The sequence below is a fragment of the Camelus dromedarius genome, chromosome 5 (assembly GCF_036321535.1).
Source record: "Camelus dromedarius isolate mCamDro1 chromosome 5, mCamDro1.pat, whole genome shotgun sequence".
Taxonomy (NCBI): Eukaryota; Metazoa; Chordata; class Mammalia; order Artiodactyla; family Camelidae; genus Camelus; species Camelus dromedarius.
In genome coordinates this window covers 14,928,125-14,947,667 of record NC_087440.1, presented here as the reverse complement: position 1 = coordinate 14,947,667, position 19,543 = coordinate 14,928,125, and the positions used below count along the sequence as shown (strand labels likewise).

At 37.0% G+C, this 19,543-nt stretch overlaps 1 protein-coding gene and 1 pseudogene across 1 annotated transcript in view; one reads left to right on the top strand and one right to left on the bottom strand.

Annotated features, from left to right (window-relative positions):
- LOC135318496 (transient receptor potential cation channel subfamily M member 7-like) overlaps positions 1–18,702 on the bottom strand; it is a 30,839-nt gene extending 12,137 nt beyond the window's left edge. Inside the window, exons 1-2 of the mRNA XM_064485609.1 lie at positions 18,573–18,702; positions 1,222–1,301 (exon numbers count right to left, since the gene is read on the bottom strand). Of these exons, the coding sequence (XP_064341679.1) occupies positions 1,222–1,301; positions 18,573–18,575 (83 nt within the window). The 5' untranslated portion in view covers positions 18,576–18,702. The remainder of the gene's footprint in view (positions 1–1,221; positions 1,302–18,572) is intronic.
- Positions 9,799–10,596, top strand: LOC116153439 (large ribosomal subunit protein eL13-like; annotated as a pseudogene).
- Positions 18,703–19,543: the final 841 nt, after the last annotated feature.

Here is a 19,543-nt window from a genome sequence, read left to right as displayed (position 1 = left end):
AATTTAAAACAAAAGCTATGCGTTGAGTAAAGATTAAAAATAACTGCACCAAAATTTTATTTTAATGACAACTGTCTTCATGTATTTAAACTCTTGAGTACTGAGCAAACTTCCAGATTCTCAAAAGTTTCCAAAATTGATCATGCACACTACTCTCCTAGTGGAAATCTCTTTGAGTGAGAGATATATTCAAATTAGGCTTTTGGCCGGGGCTTGGGGGCCAGGGTTTAAAGAGAAATGTGGAATTCAAATAGCAGATTAATGTAATGTAACAAAAGGTTTAGAAATTCTATTCAACCCACTATGGACAATAACAATGATAGGTGCTATAATTTAAAATACATCAATTAATAAAAGAATAATTATTTGGCTATATTTTTATAAGGGCCATATATCAAATGGAAGTAAAAGTTGCAGAGAAGGTAACTGCGTAGAGAACAAGGTTTGATAGGAAACAGGAAAGGTAAGATTAAAAAATCTTGTAAATGCCTTTGTCAATTAATTTTTCCTAAGTGACTGTGAAGAGAGATGCTCCGTAGGCTATGAAATAACTGTGTTTTTGATTTACTCCTTTAAGGTTTTTCTATTTTTAGGTCTCAGAAAACAGAAAAATTTTAGGAAAAACATTGCTTCAATAAATACTTCAAGAGGTCAACTTTTTCTTGAATTTAAGCTAATATTCTTTACTTAAATTTTTTTCTATTATCAAAGCCATTTTGAAGAACAAAAGATAATCAGAGATGCCTACAATATTTCTGATAATAGATTTTCCAGTAGGTGCTGATCTACAGCTATATTTTGGCAAACAAAAACAGCAACTATTAGATTCACAGTGTTTCTTCAGCATAAACCATAGTGTTGGGTACTTAATAGATGCCCAATAAACAGATACACAAACATATTTTTAAGTTCTCAATATCAGTGAATCAATTAAAAAGAGAGCCTAAACTGTCTTGTCTTTGTAATATACTAGGTATGATGTGATGGGATGGATGAACACTCTGAAGAGATTTTATGTTGTGAAATGTCATTAAGAACTCCATAATACTGATATCTTGCTAATGATGTCTCCTTTTCCTAATCTTAAAAGAATAATTAACAGTAAGCACAAAAATTAACAGTAACTACCAATAATTTTAATTTTGGTTTTTAATAAATAAATAGCAGTATAACTTACATATAAGTTTCTAGAAGAACCCAGCAAGAAAGAAGTATGCTTACCTGTGAGGGTCTCTGGAACTTGGTATAATATATACACATTCCCTCTTGGTCAAAGTGCTTTCTATCCAGGACTTCTGGGACTAAAAGACAAAGTTTTAAAAGATGGTTTATAAATTAATCCACTAATATTACAAGAAAATAATTTAATGACAAATGCACAGAAAGCAATAGTTCTACACTATTTAATTTTTTTCAATACACTAAATATTTGTACTACATGTTTACAGATGACAGCACATCTAAAATACTGGAATAATTCCATTTAAGTCCAGTGGATTGAGATTACTAAATCAACAGCACTGTGCAGAAACTGCTGCTTAAATAACCAGAGAGGGGTAAATCAAGTTTGAGATTCCCACTGTGAGTCAAAAACCTCCAGAGGAGGGCTAGTGTCATCCTGGGAAATGGATCACTTAAAAGCCAATTAAAAATGATTATCAGATTTAACTAAAAAAACTAAATAATGCCTAGCTATATTGTATTTCTAAGATAAATACCTAAAGTATAATGACACAAAATCGCTAATGGCACAAGGACAGAAAGAAATTAAGCAAATTCTATACAAAAGAAAGAGAATACTGGAAAAAATATGCTCAACACCAACAGGTAGAGTGTAGGCTGTTACACAATTACAAATGTTTAATTCATCAGATTGCTTAACAGTCTTAAATATGAATAACCAAAGAGTCTCAAAATGCATAAAGTCAAAAAATTAATAGGGAGAATAAGACAAATCTAGGATCATAATGGAAGATTAACACATTTCCCTCAGTTCCTATGAATCTGAAATTATTTCAAGTTTTAAAGATTTTTAAAAATTAACTTTTTATACTACTACTTAAGTTTCTGCCTAGATCCCTAGATTCTGTATCCTGCTACTAGTGTGACTGATTAAAAAGGAATGAGGCATTATGTATTGAGATAAGGGAAACTCCATAAATTAGGGCTGTGTAGATTAATGACCTTGAGCTCTATCCTCCAAATTATATATATATATAAATTTGCAGGTTCCTCGCAAATCATCACGTTTCCTAATCATAAACCTTAGTCTATCCCCGAATCCTCTAATTCTGGTTCCAAAGTTCTCTCTCCATTCAAAATGTCCATTTCCTTGGTCAATGGTTCTTTAAATCGACTCATAGGTAAGAAGCAAATTATATCATGATCCCCTAGTTACAAAAACCACAGGATGCCCTCTGGAACCTAGGTCCCTTCATCAGCAAAATGTCCTACACGCCAAAGCTCATTTAGCACAGTCTCTCCATCACTTTCTTACTCTAACTAAAGTCTGGTATTCCTTTGAAGAATCTTCTTTGTCCACATACCTTTCTGGGGCGGGGGTGGGGGGGTGAGTAGGAATCTCTCTAGCTTTACTGTACTAGGAATACACCCGGCAAACATAACCTTGATTCAATCCAATTCCCCACCTATTCCATAAGGGCTTATGTACTATTAATATGACTACAGAACAAGCAAAACAATGCCCTCTGGTTTCACTTTAAAACCCTGACCACAAACCTCAAATGCCCCTTAAATGATACCCAACAATCACACTGTATTTCCCTGGTCCATTTTCTCATTCTCTTGTATGATTTCACACCATCTTCTCTCCTCAAATCTCCAACCCTCCTTCCCCATTCTAACTCTCAACTGATGACCTACTTCCCATTTCACTAAGAAAACTGAAGCAACAAGAAGAGGACGTCTACATACTTCTATCACATCTGTCCACCAATGAGTATGCATCCCCACTTTGCCCACACGTTCCTTCCTGTGACTGTGTTCCTATTCAAGTCCAATCACTCCTCTTGTGTCCTAGATTCCACACCCTCACTAACCCTCCACCAATTCTCACTTAATTTCCCCCTCTTCTTTATTAACTCATTCCCATCAGCATGCTATTATTCTCCCCATTTTAAACACCACGAACCTTTTTTTTTTTTCAACTGAAGTGTAGTTGGTTTACACTGTTGTGTTAGTTTCTGGTGTACAGCATAGTGATTCAGTTATACATATGTGTGTGTGTGTGTGTGTGTGTATATATATATATATATATTTTCATGTTCTTTTTCATTACAGGTTACTACAAGGCATTTAAGTTTCCTGTGCTATACAGTAAGACCTTGTTGTTTATTTTATATATAGTAGTCTGTAACTGCTAATCCCAAACTCCTAATTTATCTCTCCCCAGCCTTTCCCTTTTGGTAACCATATGTCTGTGCCACAAGATATTGAATATAGTTCCCTGTGCTATACAGAATGAACTTGCTGTTTATCTATCTTATATATATATATATTAGTTAGTATCTGGAAATCTCGAACTCTCAATTTATCCCTTCCCACCCTCTTCTCCCACTGGTAAACGTAAGTTTGTTTTCTATGTCTACGTCTGTTTCTGTTTTGTAAATAAGTTCATCTGCAGCATTTTTTTTAGGTTCCATAAACACCACAAACTTTACTTGATTCTACTTGCTCCTCAAGCTAACACTCTACGTTTCTGCCTCCAACTACAGTAAAGATCATTGGAAAAACTGTTTCCCTTTTATCTTCTCTTCCCACACTTTCTAAAACCCACTCCATTCAGGCTTTCAAGGCAACCTTTCTCCTGAAATAAGCCTCAACAAGATCACTAATGACAATCTCTGAGTCCAAAGGTCAACTTACAGGACTCATCTCCATTGATACAACAGCAACATTTAACAAAATTCATCATTGTCATCTTCTTAAAACAGTTTCATCAGTTAGTTTAGTTTTCATTTTCTCTTCACTGGCCACTCCTTTTATCTCCTTGCTGATTCTTCCCTCTTCTCCCCAATCTTTGGACTTCTTTCTTTAATTATATTCACTCAGACTTTGGACTTCCTTTTTCCAATTATACTCACTCTTTAAGTGCTCACACCCAGTTTACCATCAATACACTAGATGACTCTCTAATTTACGTTTCCATGTCAGATCTTTCCCTGAACTCCATGCTCACATATCCACCTGCCTACTCAACAGCTTCATTTAGATATCTAACTGGCATCTCAAACTTAACATGGCCAAAATTGAGAACTGAGATCATCTTTCATCCAGACACTTACTTCTCATGAAGTCTTCTCCATCTTAGTAAATGGCAACTCTATTCTTCCATTTTTTTTTTCTAAGGCAAAAGATATGGCCGTGTCAGACTGCTGGTTCATTATTGCTACTCTGGCCCCTTCTCCCACTCTATGATAGTACACTGAAACCAGACAGCATCTGGACCTGAAGACAAGTCATTTATTCATGTGACTTCTGTTTGTAAGTTGAAAAAAAATATCATTTGGTAGTGCTGCTCTGACACATGATAATGTGAGGTTGAATTTCTATCAAAACCAACTTAATCTAAAGCTTTAAACTCATGAACTTTTCATTGAGCTCCTATTATTTAAAAATGCAGAATTTAGGGATGGCACTAAAATTATACTGTCTGATTTGTCATTTAAAGGGTTGCTTCTCTACTCTAGAAAAATTGGAACTGGTTTGTAAAAAAAAAAGTAGATTTGTGATTGTACTTACTATTATATTTTTACTGGCTGTTTGTTTATTAATTAATGAAATTCATAGACAGATAATAAAAAGTGAGGCAAAGATTTGTTTGGAATTTCTCCCTGTGAACTTTTCTGAAAACAAATGGCAATGACCACATCTAACATATCCAGATAACCTACTGAAATAATGGAAATAGACATTGCTCTAGTACCAACTAGTTTTTATTTAACTAAGTCATTTGCAGTTCATGAGCATACACCTAAAGCTTACAATGGGAATGAAAGATAGGCAAAAGGTGAATACAATATGAGCACATTTATTAACTATAATACAGTGGACGTTTCTAAGGAGTTCTATTAAATAACAACTACTTGACAAAATAAGAAAATGTCTTGGGGGAAGACCTGGAAATATATAGGAGTAAATATATGCTATGGAATGCAGCCTTGTACAATTTAAATTCTCTTTTTTTCCCATCTTCCTTCTCTTGATAGGACAATTAAGAATAAACTGCAAACAAGCACAAGGGAAATTTGTGATGTGATAGGAATGTTTAAAACTGGGTTGTGGTGGTTATAAAACTAAATCTATTAAAAAGCCATCAAATGTGTATACTTACAGAGGGCAAATTCTATAATTTGTGTAATATTCCACAATAAAGCTGTTTAAAAGGTAGGGTAGGGTTACAAGACATGTAAAACAGAATGAGGAGGTCAAATGTATGTTTAATCAGAGTTCCAGAAGGAGAAAAGAGAAAGAATGGCCAAAGACTTAGACAAAGAAGTTACAAAATTGTCCAAAGTCACACAGTTAATAGTTTATCCTGGCTCTAAAGTCTCTACCAGCTTTTTAAGAGAAATTTAAGATAAGCATTTCAAAATCACTTCATGATGATATGCATTAAATAAGCACCTTTCTTACATCTTTCTTGAAACTACTGTGTAGAAATATATTAATCACTCTCAAAAGGGGAATGCCTATGTGATCACTCTGCATATAATTTTCTGAACATGGAGAAAAACAGAAAGAGAAGAAGGACTAACGTATCTTTCCTAAAAGTTATTAATAGTTAACTACTGCTAACCAGTATTAGCTTTTCCTCTTTTCTTTCTCCAATTTTACTCCCACCAGTAGTCTGCCTGAAGCAACTCTAACTATAGCTTTTAAACCCAGGTGGAGATAAGGATGGAAGAATCAGATCAATAGATTTCAAAACTAATTGTTCTACAGCAATGAACTAACACCATAGTTAAGTCTAAATGTTAGCCTGCAAAACTTTGGATAGTTATTAACTGAAATACTCATAAAAATGAATCAAAGGTATACACTTTTCATAGCTTACATCTTCCTAGTAAATGTAAATAAAAATATTTTCCCTGACATTTTAATTTAAGAGATAGTTACACACAGAAGGAAAACAAATCCCAAGCAGCATTTAACATACAGAATGATCAGAGCTCTCTTTAGGAAGGCTAATCTGGCAAGCAGACAAGTAAAAGTAAGCTAGAGCCACCAAACAGTGTTTTAGAGAGGGGCAATGGGAGCCTGGACTAGTAAAGGAATGGATACAACATATGATTTCTAAATCCTTCAGTTTAACATAATGCCTTATAAAAAATAAACACTAAAGATGGATTATTAAACAGTTCTGGTTTCTAGTCCTTTCTTCAAATCTGCCTCTGCAATTATTTTCCAACAACATATGCAACTCATCAGGGCCCAGAGGAACACCTTTGCCCTTAAACTGATGCTTCCTTCAATTTCCCCACTTCTTAGAGAAGCACAGCTATCCTCTAAATGGGGGGGTCAACAAATTCTTTCTATAAAGGGCCAGATGTAAATATTTTACTTTTTGGACTACATACTGTCTCTGCCACATATTTTCTTTTGTTTTTTAACCATTAAAAAAAAGTGTAAGAACCATTTTCAGCTCAAAGCCATACAGAATAGGCCTTGGCCAGATCTGGTAGACCTGGCATGTTTGCCAACCAAGGCTCTAAATCCCACAAAAGTTCCCATAAAAAACTCATGATCCCACTGAGTCAATTCAATCTAACTAGTATTGTGCCAAGCCCTTCAGAGTCTTCCCCCACACTGCTTCCTGGATATTACTAATGTCCCTTCTACCAGTCCTACAGTCCCAACAGATTCTGGCATTAAGAGAGGCTTTTCAATGAGGGGGGAAAGAAGAGGGGCTAAAGAGTTTTAGATGCACATTCAGTTATTTTTCCTGGAGGAATTTCAATAGAAGAACCATTTAAACAACCCATATGGATGTACCCATAAAACCTAAATATCACTGAGCAAAAAAATCTAGTGTTTGAGTATGCGTATCTAGCTTTTTTCCAGAAATAATGGTCTTTTCCAATCATTACCAACCTAAGACACTTTGGTCACTTGTAGTACTCATTTTTGTCAGTATTTTGTGATAAAATATAAAACTACTCAAAATAGATATGTTGTTATATTTCAGGACCTAGTACAACTCTTGTTGACAAGTTAGTTCCATTTTATGATTCTTGTTAAAAATATAAACAGCCAGTACTAACTCTTAAAACCTCAGACCTTCCACAGTAGTCTCTAATTGGCAAATTCATCCACAACTTTAGCCAAAACCATTTGCCAAAAGTCACTTAAAAGTGTCACTTTGATGCTCACAAATTTTTACCAAATTTTGTGCCTACACAAATACGCATTAACATTAGCATATTTCAAAACTATCTCCTACAGCTTTTCCTACCTTAATTATTTACCAATTTTATTTCAAGGGCTTACTGCCTCTCATTCTATCTGTGTAAACACCAAATGTAAATATATTCTTCCCACATACAGCATTCTTGTTGTTTATGGCCTTCATTTATTACATTAGGGATCAGTAGGAATTGGCTTCCTATATCTGATAGTCACATATCCCAGCTAATAGTTGTAAATCCTTCCCAATGATAGGTTTCTGCAATTTCTGAAATTCTGAGTTTCTGCTCTGCCATCACTTATCCGATCAAATGTTCCCTGGATTATAAATACATATAAAAATTCCTAATTTTGTATTTCATCTTTTGCTAGGCTGCAGTACTGCATTTTACCAAAAGGTGGCACAGTACAAACAAAAATCTGAAAATTCCTAAATTTAAGTGTTTTAGGTAAAGTAAAAACTATAACCACAGAAGGTTAGCAAAATGAGGAAATTTAAAGACAACTTAGTGATCTTCAGTGATTAAAGAGCAGATTCTGGAGTCACAGTAAACTGTTAGAATTCTAGCGCTGTTGTCTGTACTACTGATGCAACCTTAAGCAAGTTTCTGAATTTGTTTCCTTACCTGTAGAATAGAATAACAGTACCCATTTCACAATGTTGCTCTAAAGATTATGATCCACGCCAGGTGTTTTGACAAAATGCCTCACACAGTCATAGTTCAACAATGCTTCAAAATTCCATAAATTATACATTCTTCCTATCTGTCTCCCAGCACATATGTAATAAATAAAACTTCTAACCACATCCTACTCTTCAAACAAATCAGTACCAACACATCCTTCTTGCCTAGATGCTGATAGCAAATAACGGGGAAAAAAATTAGAGATTGTCTCAAAAATTCTACTTCAAAGTAACACGTGAAAATCAATTTATTTTTATAACTAAATATACTCTGATTCTATATATTAATATTAGAAAGGAGTTTCCAGTTACAGAGGTTCTATTGGACTAACCCTCCCACAGGTAACAACTATAAACTCAGAACAAAATAAAAACAAATTAAAAAAACTATTTAATGGCACTGAAGAGGCAACCAAAAGCAGGCAGCAATCAAATCAAGTCTATACTTAGGACAAAGGAACACTGAGTTTCCCATTTTCTGCCTGAAGACAGGCCCCACTCCAAACCCACTAAGCTGCTAAAACACCAATAGAAATCTCAGTCTTACTGGTTTGAAGAAGCAGTGTACCAAATTCAAGTGACAAGAGCAGCTGAAAAATCCTGCAAAGGACAGAGTCATAGAAAAGGAGCCCTAAATGCTGCAGATTAATTCTGCTCAAGTCAAGCTGACCAATGAATTATGTATACATGGGGCAGACTCCAAGCAACTCAGTTAAGAATAAAATAACTGAACAGATATTTTTGCTGCCCACTGGAGACAGAGTTTAGAATTTGAGTAGTCTGTAAGTTAATCAACTACTATCTTAGTCTGCTTTGGCTGACATAACTAATACTGTAAGACTTTTTGTCTTCAACAACCAAAATTCATTTTCTCACAGTTCTAGAGACTAGAAACTAAGATCAAGGTGCCAGTACAGTCTGTGTCTGGCAGGAGCTCTCTTCTTGGATTACAGACAGCTGTCCAATCACTGGTGTCCTCACAGGATGGGGAGAGGGAGCAAGCTCCCTGGTGTCTTTTCATATAAGGTCCCTATCTTCATGACCTCATCTAACTCTAATTACCTTGGAAAAGCTCTATTTCCAAATACCATCAACACTGAATTGTGGGAGGGCACATTCATAACAACTACTTAAAATAAAAATCATTAGTCTTCATAGGAATATAACAGAACCCAGAGTCTCTACAAGGTAACATTCACAAAGTCTAGGATACAATTCAAAATTACTAGATACAAGAAGAAACAGGAAAATGTGACCCAAACTCAAAAGAAAGAGCAATCACATTAAAAGAGGGTCTGCCTACTAATAAAATGCAATAGCTTAAAAAAGTTAAATGACACTAGAGATCTAGAAATTTGGAGTTACATGATAATTATATAGGTCAACATGCTGGCCAACAATGGTACAATGACAAAGAAAAATTAGGCTAGCCTGAAGCAAAATGCTGAAAATGGCTGGTACCCTGTGACTTCCTCTATCAGAGTCTAATTCTTTGACCTCCTGGCACTCTCACAGGCCCTTACTCTAGTTCTGCTCTTACTCTTAACTGGCTGCCAACTACTTAACTAATTACTACTTAGATATCATCGATAATTCAAATGGAAACCACTTGAACAGGTTTTAGAGACGTCACTGAAAAGCCTCTTTGGAATGACAGCTGGAAAAGTTTTATATATTAAAAAAATTAAATGGACCTTTCCCTGGCCGTGCACCCTTGGAGGAGGCCTGTCAACCGCAGCCATGGTGTCCAACCAGATTGGCATTATCCTGAAGCCCACTTCCACAAGGGCTGGCAGTGGTGCGTGGCCACGCGGTTCAACCAGGTGGTGTGCAAGATCCACAGACTCAAGGCCTGGCAGGCCAAGGCATGCCCCATCACCCTGCCCTGGCATCCAGCCCGCTGCGGCCCATGGTGAGATACCCCACAGTGAAAGTACCACACCAAGGTGCACACTGGCAGAAGCTTCAGCCCAGAGGAGCTAAGGGTGGCCAACATCCACAAGAAGTGGCTTGGACCACTGGGATCTCAGTGGATCCAAGGTGGTGAAACAAGAGCATGAAAACCCTGCAGGCCTACGTGCAGCAGCTGAAGGAGTATAGCTCCAAGCTCATCCTCTTCCCCAGGAAGCCGTCATCCCCCAAGAAGGGAGACAGCTCTGCTGAAGAGCTCAAACTGGCCACCAGCGGATGGGACCAGTCATACACGTACGGAACGTCTACGAGAAGGAGAAAGCTAGAGTCATCACAGAGGAGAAGAACTTCAAGGCATCTGCTAGACTCTTCATGGCCAGTGCCAACATCCAGTTCTTTGGCATCTGGGCAAAAAGGGCCAAGAAAGCTGCAGAAAAACATGTTGAAAAGAAAAAACAAAGTGCTGTTGGCAACTTGTGATTTAAAAAAAAAAAATTTAATGGAGTCAGATTCAGATCATGACTATGTAAAGAGAATCCTACTACTGTATCCAATCTTATTTTCTGTTGGTTTTGTTTTCCTGCTGACCTCATGGAGACTGCCAACCTGACTGCTTAACAGCCCAATATTACCCCCAAATTAAGGGATAGAAAACGTCTGATAAAGAGAAGTCTGAGCAGTTGCCATCGTGCCACACCACGATGTTAAGATGTTAAATAAATGAAGTCCAAGATGTTAAATAAATGAAGATTAGGCACACTGAGTCAAAAAGTAGCCAACCTCAATTTAGCTCAAGCTGCAGTAATTTTTTCAAGTATTCCAGATAAAGTCTTACCTAGAAGAATTCATTTTACCATAAAGAATTACTATTAAAATGAAAATGGATCAGACTCATTGTTTTAGGAGAAAAAAAGATAATAAGTATGTTAGCAAAAAAAAAAAAAAGAAACATTAAATTTCTTATGCTAAGTCAAGAAATTTTACTTAGATACCTAAGATTGTTTAAAAAAAAAGGGGGGGGGGAAACAAACGTACTGACACAGAAGACAAACAGGGTAATGGAACAAATCTCTTAGAAATAGAAACTTACATTTAAGGAAATTTGGTATGTGATTGAGAGAGCAATACAAATCAAAAGAAAATATGAACCATTATGTTATATGTATAGGAATTCTTACATTAGAATCCAAAAAGGAATACTAGGCAGATTAAAATCAAAATGTAAAAAGCAAAACTTCAAAACTTCTACCAAAAAATAAATTTAAAATGTTCTGATCTCAAGATAAGAAAAAGTACACACTATAAAGAAAATATGGATACATTTCCACACTAAAATTAAAAACTAATTTTACAGCAACAACTTAAAAATAAGTAAATAGCTTACCATTATTAACAAAGTGAAAAAAATTTTTAAAGCTAAACTGGAGCAGATATTCGTAGGGCTTAAGACCAAAAAACAAAAAGAAAAGTATTCAGAATACATAAAAAAACTTCTACAGATTAAAAAAAAAAAGGAATCCATTAGAAAACTGAGAAAAGCAATTCACCAAAGAGTAGGTAACCACAGCCCAAAACTTGTAACCTGAAATGACACTCATCATTATTGGTGACCAAGGACATGCAAATTAAAACGATGAGGAACTATTTCACATTCATGAGTCTGGATAAATAAAAGAACCTAATGAATTAAGTGTTGACAAAGATGTTGGGGAAAAAAATGGGATCTCTCATATACTTCTAGGGGAGTGGAAAATGGACAACTACTCTGGTCAACACTTTGGCAATACCTAGAGTTGAAGATGCACCTATCCTATGACTTAGCAATTCTACTTCTAGATATACATGTACATAAGATGATACATACAAGAATGTCACAAAGTACTTTGTAAAAAACTGGAAATAATCTAAATGCCCAATAACAGTAAATGGACAACATAGAGCATATTCCTGTAATGGAGTAATATATAGCAGCTGAAAGTGACAAACTAAATGTTACGTGAATTAATCTCAAAACCAAATGTTGATTAAAAAGAAAAAAACCCAATAAGCTACAAGGATATATTGTACAGCAGAGGGCACAAAGACTATTTCATAATAACTTTAAATGGAGTATAATCTGTAAAAATACTGAATCACTATGGTATACATGAAACGAATACAATATTGTAAATCAACTATTGTTCAATTAAAAAAAGAAAAAAACCCTAAGATCCACAAAAAGATACATAATTCCATGTACATAAAAATTAGGAATACCAAAAGTCCACTACATATTACATATACTTTATGTAACATTACAAAAGCATCCAAAGGAACAATAAAGGCTAAACTTAGGATGATGATTACATCTGCAGAAGTGAAAAGTGGAATAGCATTTTGACAGGGTACATCAAATTTTATCTGTAATATTTTACTTCTTAAGCTGGGTGATAGGTACATCAATGTCTGCTATATTATGATCTATACACTTTGATACACTTGAACTCTGTAACAAAAAAAGTTACCAGAGAACTCAAATTGTACACATTTATTTTAAAATATTATATATTTGAAATCAAATAGTACAATTTAAATTCTTCACTGTTATTCCTGGCTCCTTGTTACCTAATAAAATATTTTTCCAAAAGCAATAGAATCTTGAATTAAATGGATCTATCACATACACCTAATTCAAAGAAAATTATTATGTTTTCAGATGATGCCACAAAAATTAATCTCTAAAAGAAAAATCTAGAGAAAATATCAGGACATTCTCTATTACAAAACTCGAGCCTTTGCATTGTCAGTTAACTGGAGCAACCTATCCTCTATCCCTGAGTAGTGTGATGATACTTTGTTGATTCATTCACGATAGGCTTCGATGGTTTTTATTAATGAGTTCTACCCATAACAGAAATCTATTTATAGCTTACTTAATGATTTTTCCAATCTACTAAAGGTCCCCTCAGAATAGTAAATCTTTGCACTTTGTCAAAATACAAAGTATATAACTGAGTTATAAATAACCTATCCTGAAGTTACTACACAGAAATCTGGTAGTAAAGGAAATTCTACCAGGTTTTATAGTATTTGAAGAAAATATGGTATAATAAATGTTTCTAAAGGTAACATTTTTTTAAATGACCTTAACTTTTTTACTTAACATGACACCTGTCATCTGACATCTCACTAATACACATGGCCCTGAATAACAAGATCCTTCTCCAGGTTTCCATAATTTGGCAAGTCAGTACCGACTCTACCACTTATTAGCTATGACCTTTGGTGAATGATTCTGCCTCTCTGTTCTTTATGGAAATACTGGAGAGAGGGAGAAAAAAACGTCTACTCCATAGTTTTCTTGAGAGTGATATATGTAATTGATATATGCAAAGCATTTTAAACAATGGCCACAGCTAAATGCTAATACATGTTAACTAATATTATGAAAATCTGTCTAAAGCCTATTACACATACTTGAATATTGGTTATGGTAAATTATACTCTTAAAGACAAGGAAGACCACTGGTTCACATACTGAAGAGTAATTTACAGCTCTAGCTTTCTTTTCCAGTTAATGTTTCTTCAGTCTCCTCTTTATAGCAATAGTCTGCTTTCCAGATAACTTTCCTTCCATCACTTCGAATGTACTACCAGACTGTCAGAGGAAAGTAGGAAACTAAGCCTATTAAATTTCACTTTGCACGTATTTTTCAATCAGTGAACTCTGGGCTCAAGGTTGCTATATTCCTGATAATGGCTTGGCTCAAAAGCTTTTTTCCTTTCTATAGGGATTTGGGTTTCCAAAGGTTGATGTTTCCAGAAGTCTAGCAGCTGGATAGCTGCGGTGTTAAGTTATCAACATGTTTTCATGATGCAAGGAGAGACAAACAGTGTTTCACAGACTTTAATACTCCTGAGGTCAAGTAGGGGAAAGATTATCATCTGACTTTTACAGAGACAGTAAAAGTGATGCTCATAAAAGAAGGTGACTTGGCAAAGATACTTAGGTGAAGAGTCAAATTCATCAATCTCAAAGAACTGCTTACCTCCATACACCAAAATTTCTTCAACAGAGTTCTAAAACCTTTAATTGGTCAGGAAACTAAACACACATTCCCCAAAAAGATCCAGAATAATTTTCTAAATCCAAGGTGAACCAAACTGAAGGGTCAACAAAATATCTAAAAGTAGTAATTTAACTCAAATTAGAATCAATCATTTTTATAAAGATAAACTAGAAGAGGTCCATTCTCCAAGTTACAAATTTCATATACATTCAAACTAATCTAGTAACTGCAAAGCCCCTTCTAAAAGTGACACATATCTAAGTTCTTTTATATCAATTCACACAAATAACTCAGTTCAAATTTCCACAGATAGCCAAACGTTGCTCATTTTTTAAACTAATCTCAACCACTCTGAACTTTGCCTCCAGGCACCAAACTTAAAACAAGCACTGAAAGAGCAGTCACTTAAAAAAAAGAAAAAAAAAAAAAAAAAAGACTGTAAAATGTAATCATATGCTGAAAGGCTCTCCTCAAAATAAAAGGAAAATATAAACCCAGAATGAAATAACTGAGCAACGGCTATAATCATCAATGGCTACTATGTGAAGTCTCATGGGGAACTTCACAACTGAAGAACAGGCAGCTGACAACACCAATCCACTAGTCAATCTTAACATCAAAAAAGAAAAACAACCAGACAGCTTGTTCCTCTTAAGGTGATGCAATATAAAACATATAACACTACCTGTGAAGGAGTCTTGCCAAAACATCAAACTAGAATCTGACAGTCTTTAACCACTAGTTCACAGGAAATACAGAGGAGAAAGGAACGTGTTACATGATGCTGTACAGATGCAATCAAAAAAATCAAAATTGTGGGAAATTCTACAAGGCAAATGACCTAGATTTTCTTTTTTTCCATTAAATATGGTAAATCACAAGACAAAAAAAAGGAGAGGTACTAGGGACTGAAAGGTTTATTTATCAAACAAATGCTGTGTAGAATTCTTTGGATCCTGATTCAAACAAACCAACTTAAAAAAAAATGAGACAATCAGGGAAATAAGCTGAATATTTAATGATACTAAAGAATTATTAATTTTAGGTATGCTAAAAGTACTGTGGCTAAGTTAAAAGTCTTCACATTTTTAGAGGTACAAATAATGAAGTATTTATAGATGGACTATGTCTGGGATTTGCTTTTAGATTATTCACTTGAGGGAGATTGAGGATAATAGAAGAAACAATATTCACATGTTTCAAACTGTTGATATGGGTCCTGGGTATACGGTGATTCACTTTACTGTTCTATCTTTGTATGTTTGAAATCTCCCATGTTACAACGTTAAAGAAAGAAGAATATCAGAACAGTACATCAAAAATTTCTACGATTGGCAGAACTCTCAACTTTTAGAAGTGCTCGCTTCAACAGACTTACAAGTGCTCGCTTCAATAGACTTCAAAGTGCTTGGTTCAACAGACCAAAATCAAAATAAAAAATGCACATTTTAAGTATTGCCTTTAAGTACTACATTTGCACATATTACATAATTATTTCAACTATTACATGTTTTCATTTTGCGTCTGGTTCTTATTATTGACATTTGCCCACACGCACACTCACACAACACACAATTCCACCAAAGGCACCAAGTTCTGAATATTCTAACTCCTAAACATTTCAATTAGTTCCTTCTTTTCCTCTATTACTTCTTGATTTCAAGCCCTCAACACTTTAATCAGAGTCCTGCTACAGTCTCCTCCTTACTGGTCTCGCTCTTTTCAGTTTAAACTGACACTAATTCACCCACCATATTGTTTCCTTAAGTAGATCCCCAATACCTCCAGAATAAAATACAAACTTCTTTGCATGACATACATTGCCCTCAAGAAACTGGTCCTTACCTATCTTCACAACACTCTCACTAGTACTTATATCATCCCATACTCCACTCACTCTAAACTAGGTACAGTACTTGTATAGTAGATCCCAGGATAAAGTATGACGCTCTCCTCTTCTGAAGCTCAGTTCCCTTAGACGAAAACCAATTCTACATCCCTTCTAGTTCCAGATTAACTAATTCCTATTGCCTCACAAGATTCACCTCTACAAGCCTTTGTAAACCTACCCAAACCTTCCCTTTTTCTCTTCCTGACTACCCTATACTTTCACAGTAAACTATGCAATAATATCACACGACTCTTGTTTTTTTGCATATGTATACTGCCCTTCAAGACAGAGTATCACAGAGCCTGCAACACAGTAGACACTAAATGTTCGTTTTATAAAGTAATGTATGTATCTTCCACTGATAACAGTTTATATAAATCTAAAGTGTAAGCTGTTTCAAAGTGGGAAACTTGTGTAATACATCTTTGGCACTCCAGTGCCTATCACAGTGCGTGGAATATATTAAACAGTAAGTGTTTGCCAAATGAATAAAACAAATATTTCCAGTAACTATGGTATATAATTTTGTAAAAAAAAAACTTTATTCCACTCCAATTTAACTTGTCTTTCTTGGAATTTTATTTGTTTTGGATTTTTTTTTTTTAGGCAGTTGGTTGACTAGTTTTGAAGCTTTTCAAAATGCAGAACATTTCTGTATGCTTTCTCTTAGTTTCAAAGAAGAAACTGATTACCAAAAAGGTCTTAAACAAGAATTTATAATAAGAATTATATACTGTAGCTACAACATACTTAGATGAACTTTTAGGTCACTTTTGACCCAAAAGTTGAGGAGGCTCAACAAATCATCATTATTAGAGAACCTCAGTCTTACGTTACCCTAAAGGTTCACCATAATTTAATTGGAAATTGTAAGGAAAGCCATACAACTCAATAGGAGTCAAAACTCAAGCTACGTTAAAAACTAAAATTTGATTTTTAATTTCAAATTTTAAAGTGATAATTTCTCCTTGTAGACAATGTTGTATACAAACATATGGTCTGAGGAGCACATTTGCTGTAAAAGACTGGACATAAATGGAAAAGCAATAGACACAGGAGAAATTCAGACTACATCTTGATTTTTGAAGGCTAGGTTTCAAAGTATATAGATACCAAGGCACTAAGAGGCTGGATTTAAGAAGAACACCTGAGGTAAGACTAAGAATTACTTTCACTAGAAAGTAACTAGAAACAAAGTCGTCTGGTTGCTTTAACAAAGCAGTAGGAAGCAAAGGCTTAGGATGATGAATCATCTTCATTTCCATTTTCTAACGTATATAAATTTTTTTCAAAATATTTAAATGATATGTTCAAATGTATGCTATTTATCACCTAAAAAAAAGGAAAACTAGACACATCACTTCAAAGTCAGGATTAATGGCTTGCTTTTTTAAATAAAAGGCACTTTCATTCAACTTTTCCCCCCAAAAGAGACTCCCTTAAAATTCATTAAATAATAAATGTTAAAATTTAATGTCGGTAGAGAAACTTAAAAATTCTTGTTTTAAAAATTACGAAGAAAGGCAAAATGACTGTTTTACTGACCTTACATTACAAAAAAAAACAGTGGGAAATAGTGGAAGGTGCACTATTTATTCAAAGTATAACAATATTCGTGGTTTCAATTTTGTATGGGACTTGAATTAGTTTCTAAAGAAAAGTAAACCGGCCAGACTCCGGCAGAGGGATAGTTCTTTGCAAGAAGCCTATCTAGTTCAAGTACTGACCAGGAATATCTAGCCCGCTCTTCGAATCTCTGATCTAAATGGCTTTCTTTGCAAGAAATCTTTTAATTTTATTTCTGACCTTAACAAAAAGCTTTACCAAAAGCTGCAATGCGCCGCATCCCTCTCTCTCTCTCTCTCTCTCTCTCTCTCTCTCTCTCTCTCTCTCTCTCTGTACCTTCAATTTAAAACACGATCAACCCTTCTTAGGGCAACGGATGAGGTTGGTCGACATAAACCCATGCCTCGGTACCTACAGCAGTACCCTGATAAAATCCTTAATTCTTGCTAAAGAAAATTCCACACCTGATCTAGCGTCAGTATCATCAAATCCCTCCCCTTAGGCTCTAAAGGGAAAAGGTACCTGTGGAGTATACGCTGCGCAGCAAACAAGGCACAGCTCCAGCTCCGTGTCCTCTATCCCTTTTTTGTTCCCTCCCAGCACTTTTCCTCCCCTTCCATGCAGAACTTGAGCAGAGCTTTTGGCTCCCTTATCTGCCAGCAACAAGCGCCAGGAGGAACGCGCTCCCGGGAGATGCAGAGCTTGGAGGCTGAGCGCTGCGTCTGGCGCGCTGCGGCCACTCGGCTCAGCCAGGTCCTCCCTGGCTCGCGCCTCTGCCGCCCTGAGGAGCCGGCGCCCGGGGTCCGCTCAGGGGATTCCCGCGACGAGCCGTCGCGCCAGATTCGCTACCTGCTTCCTGCCCCTCACCGCGAATGAACTGCACTCCCGTCCCGCCAGGGCAAGTCCGGAAGCCTCAAGGCAATTCGGGGATCCTTCGCCCCAAGAAGCGCGGCGCCGCGCACACGCTTGCCTGCCGAGCCCTCCCCCTTCCCTGCCCGCAACCCCCAGGACCATTCCCCCGCCGGGGCCTGCGTGGGTCCAGTACCATTCTCCTCACGGGGCGGACTCCGGAAGGGCAGCAACTCCACCTCCTCCTCCTCCGCGGCCTGCAGCCATCTATCGGGAAGCGTCTCCGGAGGCGGCAGCAGAGGCCGCCGGACAAGGACAGCCCAGGGAAACCTTCTCAGAACTAACTCAGCAGCGGCGCTAGCAGCAGAAGCCGAGTCTTTCATAATTGTGCGACCAACTCCTCCGGGTGACTGGCCACAGGGACGCGCCCGCGCCCGCCTCCGCCGGCGACGGGGCTGGAGACAGACCACGTGAGGGGCGCGTCGTGTGCGTCGCCGCCCGCGGGCCGGGTCACGTGGAGGGCGCGCGCTCCCTCGCTTCCAGGCCGCCTCCCTGCGCGCCGCGCGCACGCGCCGGCCACGAGCGCTCCCGCCCCCATCGCCCCAGGTTTCTTGAGTTGGGGAGGCTGTTCTCGCCAGATCCCCGTGGGATTACTACGCGGGACTCGCACAAACACCTGTCTCGGCTCCTTGAGTGGAACTTAAGGAAGCGATAGTTGAAAGCTGAGGTTCCAGGCCGCTGGGCTCTAGCATGGTGTTGCGGCGTGTTATCTCCGCTAACTGGGCCTGGCCGCTGCGCTCTGGAGCAGCGCTCCCCAGCCCCTTCGCTGTGCCTCAGAGAGGGTGGAGGCCTTAAATATGACTCTCTCCTGGTCCAAAAGGCAAAATCATCTTACCCCAAATCATGTTCTTCCTCTAGCTTCCCCTGTCACTGCCAGCAGAAATTCTTCAGGCTTTATCTATGGGCACTATCTTTTCCCTCCGGAGATAACCGCCCTCAGGCAAGTACACACCACAGGCCTTAACCAAACACTGGATTGGTTTTCCCTGTCTTTTCCTTTGGTGTCACACCAGCCCAGGTTTGACTATTAGGGATAGTTGACTAAATGTTGCTTTTCACACTCCTGAAAATTTTCGAGAGTTCCTTCGTCTGACCCTCTGTGATCTG